Genomic DNA, 14,975 nt, shown 5'->3' on the forward strand with positions numbered 1-14,975 from the left:
ACTGACTTTGAGCCCCACGGGAGTAAGATCGTCATGTCAATGGAAAGTTAGAGGCACCCGACCGTTGGAGGACAAAGAAGGGGGAGATTGAACTTTTTTTTGCCTTCCATCACAGTGAGGAATGTGGAGGAGTCACTGTGGTGGATGTTTATGCTAAAATGTATTTTGTGCGTTCTTGCTTTTTACTGGTATGACTGTATGGCAAAATAAATTCATCATATTTTGCAAAACATACTAGGCAAATAAAGTATGATTATGATTATAATTATGATTGTGGGGAGTCTGGTCTGTGTGATGGATTGGGCTACATCCATAACTCTCTGCAATTTCTTGCAGTCTTGGGCAGGACTGTCACAAATCAAGTTGTGATGCAACCTTACAGGTTGCTTTCTATGGTGCATCTACAAAAGTATTTAAGAGTCATTGCAGACATGTTCAATTTCCTCATTTTCCTGAGGAAGCAGTAGTGTGTCGTTTTAGTTGTGGCTTCAATGTAGTTGGTCCACGACAGATCGTTGGTAATATTTACGCCAAGGAACTTGAAGTTCTTTACCATTTCCACTTAAGCTCCATTGTTGCTGATGTACTCCACCACACTTCCTGAAGTCGATAACTAGCTCCTTTGTCTTTCAACTAGTATTTGCAACAGGCATGCTATTATTACAGACCAGGCATCCTTTAAATGATGCCACTCTGTAGAAAACTATGTAGAACGTCCTCAGTTCCCACTGTATCCCACTGTTCTCAGAGAACCAAACAAAACTGTAGAGAATTTTTTGCACACTTCAATAGATTGAAATAATTGTTCTTAAAGAGCATCTAAAAAAACGAGAGGCACATGCAGCCAAAATGACCTGTTGAATCCACTGCCTCCTTTTGTACTTAGGCTCAATCATTAGGGTCACATCAGTGAATTAGCCCTAGTTTTTCCATATGCATAATACTTGAAATTAAGAATTTGTATTCTGGTAGGCCAGGCCATCACTGCACTGTTTACTACCCTGCGTAGATTAAAAACATAGACTCTCATAACATTTAAGAAGTACTGGAATTGCAAAGATATAAAAAACTATGAACCAAATGCTGGTAAATAGTGTTAGTATAGATGTGTTATTGATGGCTGGCATGGACATGGTGTGCTGAAGAACTTGTTTCTGTGTCATGTAAATGTATTAACATAGCAGCTACATTTCGTAGAGTTTTACACGGATGAAAGTTAGATTCTTAAGCACAGAGTCTCGCCATGATCTTTATATTGGACATTCAACTGTCAGTCATTTTATTCTTGAATATTATGGTTTGAAACTGCAAAGCTTCTAAATATAGCCGATGTATTTGTCAAGATGCTCAGCTCAATATCAAAATGCTTGCAAGGAAGATGCTGTTAGCATTGGAATGGGAAACTATGCAATTGGTTAAAAAAAAAAAAAAGTAGATGAACAGCTTTGTCATCTGAAAGAGTGTTAACTGGCACTGCCACGATTTCAGAAATCAGCATTCATGTGGGTATGGTAAATAATTGCCGATGAAGCAGTGTCAACTGGTGGTGGTGATTAATTCCATCTTTCCTGTCAATCTGTTTATCCCTCTTCAGAGGCAATCAGTTGTGCCGTATACTGGAGATTTGTAGTTTGATGCTTTCCCATTTCTGGTCTTTGTCATGTTTGCCAGGATTTTCATCCCAAAGAAGCACCGTCAGCGGTTCGACGATGTTGTATCACAAAGCCTCATCAGCAAGGTCAGTAGTAGCAAGAGCAGGGCCGACAGCACCAACCGTTTGCGCAGAAGCAGAAGTGAAGATCATCAGGAGCGTCTGCTTGTGTCTACTCGTGCCAGCTCATCGCCACGAAACCCAGAGGAACCGGGCCAGAGTATCAGAAAACAAGGCTCCATTTTAGGAGGCAGTGTGAGGGCAGCACCCTCTCGCAGGTAAATGAACAGGTTCAAAATCATATGTATACGGTGGTTTGCACCAGTGCTTTGCACCTGTGTAGAGTGCACAGAGCTCTGGACCAGTGAAAAACTAATAACAATAATACTGGTGCTCTTTTGAATCATTTTTGGGCCATAAATTCAATACTGTGCTAAGTTACTGTATATCCTTGTGCAACAGTTCTGTTGGAGTGCTTATGATGTGATTGCATTGGTTCAAGTGTGCTGTGTGGATTTGCTCTGGTGGCGTTTTGTTTTGCTCTGCTATCATTGAATATGGGTCGAAACTCATTCTGGCTATGATCGATTGGTGCTTACTCTGGTTGGCCATTACTTTGACTATGTTTTTATTGGCATTCGGGTTGGCAGTGTTTGAACTTGCACTCAACTTGGTTGGTATTTGGGATGAAAATTATCCTTTGAAGTTGCTGATTAAACTCTGTGTTAAGGGTGTAGTCTGGTTCTGTTTGAGCTTGAATATGCTAGGTTTGCGCTAAGTCTGACAGTGTTGGCTTTTCCTTGTTATGACAGTGGTTGTACATTTGGCATGGCATTTTTAGCAGTGTTTTGTTTGAAGGTCACACCAGCTATATTTGGGGTATCCCAGAATCAGACTGTGTTTGGATTGGACATCACTCTGGCTGCACTTAATTTGACTCTGAGGCGTGTTTGCCTGTGTGAGTGGGCTATGCTCTGGCTGTGTTTGTATTGGTTGTTGCTCTGCTTTCCTTTGGTTTGGTAATACATGGTTTGTGTTTGAGCCTGACATCCCTCAGGCTGTGTTTTGGTTGGTGTTATGTATCTGTGTTTGGCTTTTCTGTGTTCCTCCAGTGCTTATGATTTTCCTCTTACTTGATTATATTTGAGATGGCTTTTGTATGGCAGTGCTTTCTCAGGCTGCATTTGATCACTATGGTTGAGTTTGTGTTGGTCCTTGCACTAGCCCTTTTTGGGATTGGCCATTCTCTGGCTGTCTTTGTGCTGTTCCTTGCTCTGGTTGTGTTTAGGTTTGGACGTGCTCCATCTGTGTTTATATTACCGCTCACTCTGGCTGTGCTTATTTGGCCCTTTTGCTGCCTGCATTTTCATGGTATCACTAGTTTTGCTTGGTTTGGCCCTTATTTTGGTTTATTGGGGGATGATTATTGTCGATCTTCTTCTCACTGATCAGTTGTTACCTATTTAAAAAAACAATTACATTCATGAGATATGATTTCCCATGCGCAAAGCCATGCTGCCAATTTCTAATCATTCCCTGCCCTTCCAAATGTACGAGGATCTGTCTCTCAGAAACCCCTTCAATAACTTACCTCCCACTGATGTTATGTCTATCCTTTCTTGACTGGCATTGTTGCTCTGCTGAATATCCTCTGAAAGATTGGAGTAAGAAACCTTCATGCTCCTTAACATCTCTTACTGCAGACAACATCAAAATTGGTGGCGTTATCAGGGGTGAGGAACAAAGGATACAATACGATACATTACAGATATAGGCGGAGAAATGGGAGATGGAGTTCAATCTAATCAAGTGTGAGGTGCTGAACTTGGAAGGTCGAATGTAAGGAGAAAGTATACAATTATTGACAAGACCCTTAACTGGAGGGGAGAAGTTGGTGGGAGTCCAGGTGGGGCCAAGAGAAAGGGGGGGGGGGGGGGAAGAGAAGAAGAGAGAAGAGAGAAGGGAAGTGTGTCCCGCCCCCCCCCCCTTTTCTCTCTCCCACACATCCCTCTAACTGCACCCCCCCCTTTCCCTCACCTGGGCCACACCTGTACCCACCTATTTCTTCCCATCCCCCACTATTTTTCAGAATTAGTATGTGACAAGTTACTCTGAAAAGTTAGCGCCCTTGCCTCTTGCCTACAGCTTCCTATGATCACATGACACAAACTATGTTGTGCCAAGATCAGAGGTGGTACTTGGTATCAAGTGCAATGACCCAATTTCTTCCCATCTGCTTCAGAGTCTTCTTCCATATGGGAAGGCCACACTGGCCTGGTTGATTTTCTTAAGAATTTGAAATGGTAAAGATTATAGATAACCAAATGATGAGAAGAGACAACAGTAATTGGAGCACCCAGGTAATGTGTACGGAGACATAGGCAAAGCATACTCTGTTTCGGGGGAAAAAGGAAAACAATTGAAATAAATGTTGTCACCAATTGAGGCCTCGAGGCACATAAACCCACTGGAGAGATGGAGGACAACTCCTATTTCTGTCTCTAACACAATACTTGGCCAACTTATCTTGCAAAATAAAAGGAAAAGTGATCTCGGCATGTTATCTAAAGGTTGACCATGGTGAAATGTAAATGTATGTGTAAACTGGGAGATATGTGAACAATGCCGACAAGAGTAATATCATACTGGGTTTATCAAATGGAATTTAAGGTTTACCACACTAAACTTGACCAAACAATTGAGCCATATTTGCTTTTGTCGGTGACTGCCCCTGCCACTTCATTCAATAACTTTCACAATTTGATCTTGAATGGCTTCCTGTCACCCTTGATAAGGCATGTATTACATTCAGAAGAACAGGCCACAGTCTAAGAATCTGGGAGCTCAGCTAAGAATCCACCGAAACAGAAAGATCTACAATGACATTGAGACTTAGCAGTCAGATCCCTTTAAGATCTTTGACTTTGTTTGGTGTAGTGCACAATGTTTATTTGTTCATATGGATTTATTGTGTAATAATCAGAACATGAACACATGGCAAATTTGAGAAGTATCCATACTGGCTTCCCACTAGAGATGGGGAAAACAGGCACAGGTTCTCCACAAAAATCAATTCAGTGAATGTATTTAAGGGCAAGATGAACTAATTTGTCTTTTAATTAAATTGTATTTTTTAATTTATTTTCAATAGAACAATCCGAGTATACAAAGGTCACAAGAGCTTTGGCTTCACTCTGCGTGGACATGGCCCAGTATGGCTTGAGTCTGTTTTACCAGGTGAGTTATAAATTGGTACCAGCTGCAACAGCAAGCTGTTAGTCTGCCATTGCATAAAGTCATCAACAGATTTTGCAAGCAGAACTCCACTAAGAATCAGTTGGAGATTTCACACTGCTGGGTTACTAATTCTTTGCTGCAAGGATGTTAATTGGAGAATTTATAATGATGAAACGGGTGTTGTTGAGATGCCTATTTGCTGTGGCCCTGCTCAGTAGCGAGGGTAAAATCAAGCATAAACAACCTCATGTTTAGGTTGGCGGAGGAGGGAGGGAGGGGGGAGGAGGAAGATGGGGGTAGTGCTCCAGAGTTAGAACCATGTCAGTGATGGGGCATAGATGGCAGTTCAGCAGGGTGTCACAGCATAATAATTTTAGGGAATTAGATGAATTAACAGAGTATAGATGCTATATTGTCCATTCTTCCACCTGGCTAGAATACTTAGCCTGTGCTTAGATTCAGGAAGTGTCTATGTTTAGATTCGGGAAGAGTTTGGCAGAGAGCAGGTAGACAGTAAAAATAAACCTCAATGTAAACATTCAAATAATGGCATTGGTTAACACATTGGATATTCCTCTGTTGCTCACTAAGTGTCTCTTTCAGGAAGTCCAGCTGAGAAATCTGGAATGAAGGCAGGGGATCGAATCTTGTTTCTCAACGGGTTGGACATGAGGTTGGTTCAGAGCACTTACTGCATGCATTGGACATCCTTTTGATAACATGGTTGTATTAATCATGAACTGGCATCATATAAAAACGAAGCTTTTTCTATACTATCCCATCACTCTTAGAATAGTTCCCTTTATATTGTCCAGTCCAACATTGCCAGTTCAAGATGAAGATGAGGAATTAAGTTTCCTGGGTAGCACAGCAAAGACTTGGCATGTGCAATCGGGATCTATGTTAGTGTTTTTGACCCTAAACCCTAAAATCTAAAATCACCAGTAGCATCCATTTCTGCCCATACCAATGAAAAATGCAGGTCATAATTTCACATCATGATTGCTATTTATCTTTGTGCCTCAGCAAGTAACACAAAATGACTGCTTGTAAAACAGTCTCTGTCCCAACAGGCATCATGTGAGTCACACATCACCGTCCCCCAATTGGACGGTGCCACCGACTCACTGTGCACGAGTGTATTCACAACGTTTCTGGCCTGTAGATGTACAGATGTGCGTGTGCGTAAATTGATCCATTCAGTATGGTTAATCTCTCTCCCCCCCCCCCCCCCCCCCCCCCGTAGAAGGGAAGCGTAAAGAAGGAAAATCAACAGTTTGATAAACATAGAAAAATGAAATCATTTTCTTGCTGCTATCCTGCCTGGTGCTGACTGACTGGCTGATGAACCCTCGTAGAGGGGCTGTTTTTATATGGGTGTTGCAAAGGGGCTGTTTTTATATGGGTGTCTTCGTGCTCAGCTGGTGGAGCGGAGGGTTGACTGAAGTTCTCCGTTACACGACGCAGCATCCGTTGGTTCATGGGTCGACAAACGGGGGCCATTTCTGTAGCTTCATTGGGTCTTCCATCAGTTTGACTGCGTACATGATCCAAATGCTGCCTAACAACTCTCCTGTCTGTCAGTTCCAGTCTACCACTTGACTATTCTACTGCCGCACCACGGCTAGTTGCCAGGTTTCTTCATGCATGAGTCCAGTGCAGACTTTGTCTTCAGTCCTAAATGTTCGCGGCCTGGTATGAATATCGTAGTTTTGTTTCATGACTTCCCATTTGTTGTCAATGCGTTCCTGTGCAGCTGGCTGGAGGAGATCAAATCTGGAGTGTAGAATGCACTTGAACATCAATTCGGCGGGGAATGCGCCCATTAATTCCTTTGAAGTAATTCTTTAATGGAAAGGGAAGTTGCTTATTTTTCAAGTCGCCAGAGTTTGCTAAGTGAGGCCTTGTTTCACCTTTTACACTGCTCTCTCTACCAGGCCATTGGATACAATGTGATATAGAGCCATTGTCAGGTGCCTAATACCATTCTTCTCTACAAACTCCTTGAATTCCCAGGACAAGTCATGTCTTTTGACGATGAAATTCTCCCGTGCTGTCTCAGCCTGAACTCCCATGATCAACGTTTGGATAAGCATCGCTTCTTCGACTTTGTTTGGAGCGATGACTTTGTATGTACACTCTTGGATTGCCAGAGTTAATCTTGTAAGGAAATCGTCCACATCCACATCCTTCCAATTCTTCAAATACAGCCTCACTAAAATCTTATAGAGCTTGCATCATGACTTCCTGCCTCTGATACTCAATGCCCCAAACAATGAAAGCAAGCATACCATACACCTTCTTTACCAAATTCTGCCTTGATGTCAAGAGCACTCACTTTGTTTTTGGAATTTAACTGTATGGTTTAAGTTTTAATGGTGAACTTTGCAGTTGAGTTAGACAGCATAGAAATGGGCCATTCAGCCCATCAGGTCTGCAACAACCATCAATGCACCCATTTACACTAATCCTAGACCAATGCAATTTGTATTCTCCCCAAGCTTGCATTAAGTCTACCCTAGATTCTACACCCACCTACAGTGGCCAAGTTAGTTTATAAAATTGCACATTTTTTGGAGGTTGAAGGCAACCCCAAGGTTACAGGAAGGATGTGCAACACAGACAGCACGAGAGGTCAGTATTTAACCTAGGTCATTGGAGCTGTAAGACAGCAGCCCAACTAGCTGCACCACTCACCACTCCACGTATTCTGGTGAAACCCAAACTGAATATTACTGAGCAGGTTATTTGTGAATATGTGATGCTTGTTAGTAGCATTCTTGATAACACATCCCATCACTTTGCTGATGATTGAGGGTAAGCTGGTGTGCAGCAAGTTTAGCCATATTGATATTAGTGACCAGGACACACATGGTTGCATAGATGGTACCGTTAAACTGCACTGCAACAACTAGGCTAATGGTGCAGATAATTAGCAGCCTAGTTACACTGGGATATTGTCATGTCCCTTAGCTTTTGCTGTAACCAATCCTGTTTGCAGTTTCTTGGTCAGCACGGACTTGTAGGGCCGAGATGGCCTGTTTCCATGCTGTAATTGTTATATGTTGTTATATGGCATTACTGGGAGTGGAGCAAATTGGCTGATGACTGACTTCTGAGATGGTGGGAATCTCAGGATGAATTTATTGAGATAATCTCCTTGGCATTCTGACTGGGCGTGCTGCTATTTCTTCAGTCTTGTTGGGTCCAACCATGATTGAAGGATCCGGGTGTTCTTGAGCCCCATCCTCCAAGTTGCTCTTAGTGCTAGATTGGATCTATTGGTTGCAATGTCACTTAGCTGTGTCGATTGCATCTTTTTTTATACATTGATGGAAAATTCTAGCATTTTTCTATAACATTACACACACTAGTACCTATTCCATTTCAAAATGAGAACTTTGTAGATGGGTTTTAATGTCTTGGCACTACAGTGCCGCCTGAAAGATGCTTCCTTCAACTTGTAGCGTGCACAGGTGATCTTAATAAGCCGCAAGGAGCTCTCCTTTTTTTCCCTCCTAAAGCAGAACTTTGCTCATTATGAAGCATTGCATGATTTGGGGGAGTAAGGAATGGTAACAGAGTTGTGGGCATGTTTCTACTTCTGCAGAAGAGAGTTGAGTTCCTGCATGCCATATCTCTGAGCTACACTGAATGCATAATGTCTTGCAGCAAGAGATCTTTACATCTGGAACAGCAACAACCCTTTGTTTCAGTAAAGCAAGAGCTCGCATTGATATTACTCTAATGCTCCTTGAGAGCAGATATCTTATCACAAGTGGTATCTCTGCGCTTGGCGAGTACACAGAGCTGCTCACAGGAAGGTATATCCCTGTTCCCGCAATGGTTCACGTTGCTCCCATTTGGTAGAGATCAAAGCTCTAGATGGGTCGGCATGGGACTGCATAGAAGGAGCACGGCATCCTGTAGCCTCTGAGTGTGCCTCCACTGAAGCTGTCACCTGTACCAGTGGAGCAGTGTGATGGAATTGTTGCTGAGTCCTCACCATAGAGTGTGCATATCTATAGACTGGAGCTCATGGTCTCCCGGTTGAGTCCAACATTGGATGGGAATGTGGAGATGGATGTCTCAATGTTCCTTGTCACCTCTTACATCCAGTGAGGTAGGCCTGACTTGTATCCTTCTGCAATGCCAGTCTCAGAGGCGGTTCAATAGTCAGGCACAATGATACACTTTGGTCATTATCATTACTGTCATCATCATCATCATCATCATAATCATCGTGCTCCTCCTCTCCCTTCATTTTTCTTTCCTTCTCCTCCAGCACCAATTCATTGTTCCTGGGAAGGGGAACAGGAGCCTCTCCTGACACCCAGCAAAGAAGAACGGAAAGTAATTGCACTGTTAGATTGCATCCAAAACATCTGCAGCACAGAGAGAAATGAGAATGTCCACTGTAGATGAAAAGAAAGAGGATATAATATTCATGATGGAGCAATGTTAATGAGTTAATCTAGCCGAGTAGAGATAGTTTGGTCTCTCTCTGCTCTTCAGCCCACAAGCAGAAAAGTATGGCTAGGCACCACCCTCACAAGGATCCTCCTGCTATTGGTGGCCTTTCCCTTATTTCCCATCCACGGCACCTAAATGGAGGAAGTGAAGAACATCATAACCTTTTCAATATTGTGCTTTTAGTAACTTGAATTTTGCATGGAAGTGAGTAAAGCATATTAGAAATGGCGGAGTGAAGCCAGGGAGTTCTTTTAGAGAGTAGGGGTTTGTGGATGGTAACAATTTGTGTCAATGTAACATTTTGTGGGAATATGTGTACGTATGTCATATGTAGATAGAATGGAGCAGCTGGGCTTGTACACTCTGGAATTTAGAAGGATGAGAGGTGTTCTTATTGAAACATATAAGATTATTAAGGGTTTGGACAAACTACAGGCGGGAAACATGCTCCCAATGATGGGGAAGTCCTGAACCAGGGGCCAGAATAAGGGGTAAGCCATTTGGAACGGAGATGAGGAAAAACTTTTTCACAGAGTTGTGAGTTTGTGAAATTCTCTGCCTCAAAGGGCGGAGGAAGCTGGTTCTCTGGATGCTTTCAAGAGAGAGCGAGACAGAGCTTTTAAAATAGCGGAGTCAAGGGATATGGGGAGAAGGCAGGAAGGGGGCACTGATTGTGGATGATCAGCCATGATCATATTGAATGGCGGTGCTGGCTCGAGGGGCCGAATGGCCTACTCCTGCACCTATTGTTTATTGTCTACTGTCTATTGTATGTTTGTGTGACTGTGTGCATGGATGTGTTTGTGTTTGTAATAGTGCAGTATCTTTAGTGGAGAGCACCTTACCCAGGTATTTCTTAAGATCATGACAATACTTGCATGAGTTCTACTCACGGTGCAGGGATTCTCACTCTTGGACATGAACTCTATCTGTTCCTTTGTTAGGCTGTTTTTATAATGGCCTTTGTGGCCTTCAATGATCCTTTCACCCCAGTGGACATATATTATACACCTGGACCTGAGTCCTTCCCTAAAAAGTTGGAAGCACTCCTTTCCCTGCAGACTCCCCTGCAGTCTCCCTTTACAGAATGGCAGTCTTAATTGTATATAGTTACTATTGGGAAATGTACCCTTAAAGGCTGACTACCCTTCACAAATGCTTCAGAAATAAGGATGTCACCATATTGCCCCACTAAACACTGCCTTAAAAGAAGCAAAACAGGCTTGATATACAGTATACTAAAGCTTCATCGATATCATCCTGTCTAACCCATTTAAAGTGCTATTTTTGTGGGATGCAAAGGTCTTTTTTGTTCCATTTTAAAAGATCTCTACAACTGCAAAAGTGCGATTTTTCTACCAGCTCTGACCGAGTCTCCCTGCATAGATGATGGAATTAAATGTGACATCTCCAAGTTTGTGGATGACTCAAAGCTGGGTAGCAGTGTGAGCTGCGAGGAGGATGCTATGAGGCTGCAGGGTGACATGGATAGGTTGGGTCAGTGGGCAGATGCATGGCAGATGCAGTATAATGTGGAAAATGTGAGGTTATCCACTTTGGTGGCAAGAACAGGAAGGCAGATTATTATCTGATTGGTGTCAGATTAGGAAAAGGCGAGGTGCAACGAGACCTGGGTGCTGGGTGTGCTTGTACATAAGTCACTGAAAGTAAGCATGCAGGTACAGCTGGCAGTGAAGAAAACTAATGGAATGTTGGCCTTCATTGCGAGAGGATTTGAGTTCGGGTGCAAGGAGGTCCTACTGCAGTTGTACAGAGCCTTGGTGAGACCGCACCTGGAGTATTGTGTGCAATTTTAGTCTCCTGATTTGACGAAGCACATTATTGCTATTGAGTGCAGTGTAGGTTCACCAGGTTAATTCCCGGGATGGCGGGACTGATGAAAGAATGGGTCGACTGGGCTTGTATTCACTGGAATTTAGAAGGATGAGGGATCTTTTAGAAACGTATATAATTCTTAAAGGATTAGACAGGCTAGATGCATGAAAAATGTTCCCGATGTTGGGGGAGTTCAGAACCTGGGGCCACAGTTTAAGAATAAGGGGTAGACCATTTAGGACTGAGATGAGGAAAATCTTTTTCACCCAGTAAATTGTGAATCTGTGGAATTCTCTGCCACAGAAGGCAGTGGAGGCCAAGTCACTGGATGTTTTCAAGAGAGAGTTAGATTTAGCTCTTGGGGCTAAAGGAATCCAGGGATTTGAGGGGAAAAAGCAGAAACGGGGTACTGATTTTAGATGTTCAGCCATGATCATATTGAATGGCTCGAAGGGCCGAATGGCCTACTCCTGCACCTATTTTTCTATGTTTCTATGTTTCTATATGATTGGAAGAGAAATACAGTGGGATCTTGCATTTTCCCAAAATAGGATGGTGTAGCAAGGTAAAGAGGCCCATTGTTCAGCTTTTGTTATATTGGATCATTGTCATAGAGCCATGAGAGTTAAATTATCATACAACACAGAAACAGGCCCTTTGACCCTCCACATCTATATTGAACATGAAGTCTAATTAATCCCTGTAATCGGCACTTGGTCTGTAACCTACTATGCCTTGGTGATTCAAGTACTTGTCCAGATACTTGTCAAATATGAAAGTACTATCTATGACTCTATGTCACTCTACTGTCTGTTATCATCCTGGAACGGTCTAGTCAGACACTCAAGAATATAACGTCATCCAGTTTCTCATGTGTTCAGAGGATTAGACGCTTCGTTTCAGCTGTGAGTGTGAAATGAAATCCTGCCGACTGTGAGCAACGATGTGATTGTATGCCTATGTATTTATGTATGTTTTAGAAACTGTTCCCATGAGAAGGTGGTAGCCATGTTACAGGGAAGCGGAGCCATGCCCACTCTGGTGGTGGAAGACGGGCCTTTGAATTTCCCTCTAGGTAAGTGGAGCTGCTGTCAGAAGCACAGCTGCGTGTATCAATAGATTCTGTGATCTTTGGCAGATTAACCGCACAAATATGTTTTGTTCAGATTGGCAAATGACGACGAGAATGCTCTCTTCCACAGCTGCACCCCATCAACTCTTAATGATATTCCTATCTGCCTGTTTAATTAAGAAAAATATCAGATGGAGCAACCTGTATGGCACATGCTTTAGAAAAGACCTTTCCTAGATTTCTGGTCCATATAATGTGAAAATGTACTCATCATACACTGCTTGCATGGGCTGTATCTTTTTTTTGGTCCAAACATGCTGTACGACACACATGGCACAAACTGTAATATTTGGCTGCTTAGGTATAGACCAGCCATTCTCAGCAAATTATTATCTCCCATTATTATTTCCCAGTGCTGCATTCGATGTCCATTCCATGAGTATTCAGCATTGTAATATTCTATTTATTCATGTTTAACTGTTGCTGCTAATAACATTTTTGACATTATTGTAGTATGAAATGCCCTTTTAAAAAAAATACTGGATCTCAAAATGTCAGTTATGATCTGGAAAGGAAACTAAAATGCAAGGCATTCTCCATGATTAAACTAAAACTTCCACTCATTCCTGGCATTTCAAGAGTTCAAATTTATGCTTTATTCAGAAGCAGTTACCAGTAATTTGGAAATGTAAAGATTACTAATTCTACTTTACTATCTGTCAGAGTTAATCAGCATGGCTAACCACAAGTTTACCTTGAGGATTGACTGAGTGGCACAGTTCTGCTGCGGGTATTGCAGCCAACTCACAGCTTCAGCAACCCAGGTTTGGTTCTGACTATCCATGCTGTCCTCGTAGAGTTTGCATGTTCTCCCTGTGTTTGTATGGGATTCCCCCACATCCCATTGATGCTCGGTTAATTGGTGATTGTAAATTGGTGTTGAGAGAATCTGAAAGGGGTTAATTAGCATACATGAGATATATCACCTCCTTCTATGTCATAAGGAAATATATGAAAGCATGTTCCTTTGAATTCAGTAGGGTAAAGTTTGCACCAGGTATAATTGTATGCTAATATGTTAAGTTCATTGTTCAAGTAAACAGTTACTGATTGTTCAAAAAAGAAAGTAGTACACCACCTGTCAACTCTAGAACAGAGACATATACATCAGCCATGTCCTAGCCAAAGTCTGTTTGCTTTATCATGTGTCAAGGACACAGCAGCTAGGAAATTCAGTAATCGGTCATGTATCCAGCGACTTTTTCCTCCTATCTGACATTCCTAGGTTGACGATCCTTGCATTATTTGATCTATGGCCGTCAGTAGACATTCTGTGGTAAATGATTTAAGCTGCAGGAAAAAATTTCCCGATGGTAGGCAAAAGTGCTGGAGAAACTCAGCGGGTGCAGCAGCATCTATGGAGCGAAGGAAATGGGCAACGTTTCGGGCTGAAACCCTTCTTCAGAATGTTCCCGATGTTGGGGGAATCCAGAACCAGGGGGCACAGTTTAAGAATAAGGGATAGGCCATTTAGGACTGAGATGAGGAAAAGGTTTTTAACCTAGAGATTGGGAATCTGTGGAATTCGCTGCCATAGAACGCAGTGGAGGCCAATTCACTGGATGTTTTCAAGAGAGAGTTAGATTTATCTCTTGGGTTTGTCACAGTTCAGGTAGCCTTTGATAACTTTCCACAGAGCTTACAGCCAAAAATGCAAACTTGACAATTAATCACTTGTAATTATCGTTAGTTTATGCAGAGTAAGCCCTCAAAGTAACTGCGTGTTAAATTCATATACTGTCTCCGTACTGAGTCATACAGTAAATGTCAGGACACATGGGTTAACCCCATTCCTCTTACTTGAAATAAAACAATGAGAGTTGAACCCATCACCTTCCATCTTGGAAGAAGGTGAAGGCTGTCAGCAGTTGATATAGTTTAGTTTAGAGTTACATGGCGGAAACAGGCCCTTCGGCCTACCGAGTCCGCGCCGACCAGCAATCCCCACACACTAACACTGTCCTTCACATACTAAGGACAATTTACAATTTTACTGAAGCCAATTAACCTGCAAACCTGTACGTATTTGGAGTGTGGCAGGAAACCGGAGCACTCAGAGAAAATCTACACAGGTCACAGGGAGAACGTACAAACTCCGTACAGACAGCACCTGTGGTCAGGATCGAACCTGGGTCTTTGGCGCTGTAAGGCAGCAGCTCTACTGCTACATTATCAGTGCTTATCTGTGCCAACAGTCCTGACTGAATATATGCACATGTTTATGTGCTTTTATTTCTGTCTATGTTGTGTGACTGCTTATGTACATACTCTGTTCCCTCTCTTCCTCTTGATGCATTTCTTAGAGCCAGATCCTGTGGAGAATCCATCATATGCTTCGTCATTGACTTCTCTGCAGTGGGTGACTGAAATCCTGCCATCCAGTATAAAATTCCAAGGAAGAACCTTCGTCCAGCAACTGGAGCACCTCCTGACACAGCAAGAACGCTACGGTGTCTGCAAGGCTCTTGAATGCTTCTTCCAGCATAGGTAGGAGCCATCCAGGTCTGTGCAGTCATTTGCAAAAGGGCTTAGTCTGGGTGAGGCTGAATGCCTGGCCATTAATTCCTAAAGTCAGCACTTGCAGGAACAGAGCAAAGAAATTAATTATCGAAAATGCTGGTAGCTCAGGTGACAGTGGGTCATGTG

The 14,975-nt window shown here is 42.6% G+C and overlaps 1 protein-coding gene across 1 annotated transcript in view; it reads left to right on the forward strand.

Moving 5' to 3' along the window:
- Window positions 1-14,975, forward strand: part of grid2ipb (glutamate receptor, ionotropic, delta 2 (Grid2) interacting protein, b) — a 97,131-nt gene that overhangs the window by 45,273 nt on the left and 36,883 nt on the right. The window contains exons 4-8 of the mRNA XM_055651398.1: window positions 1,672-1,929; window positions 4,803-4,888; window positions 5,492-5,561; window positions 12,178-12,272; window positions 14,633-14,816. Of these exons, the coding sequence (XP_055507373.1) occupies window positions 1,672-1,929; window positions 4,803-4,888; window positions 5,492-5,561; window positions 12,178-12,272; window positions 14,633-14,816 (693 nt within the window). The remainder of the gene's footprint in view (window positions 1-1,671; window positions 1,930-4,802; window positions 4,889-5,491; window positions 5,562-12,177; window positions 12,273-14,632; window positions 14,817-14,975) is intronic.

The sequence above is a fragment of the Leucoraja erinacea genome, chromosome 20, assembly GCF_028641065.1.
Source record: "Leucoraja erinacea ecotype New England chromosome 20, Leri_hhj_1, whole genome shotgun sequence".
Classification (NCBI taxonomy): domain Eukaryota; kingdom Metazoa; phylum Chordata; class Chondrichthyes; order Rajiformes; family Rajidae; genus Leucoraja; species Leucoraja erinaceus.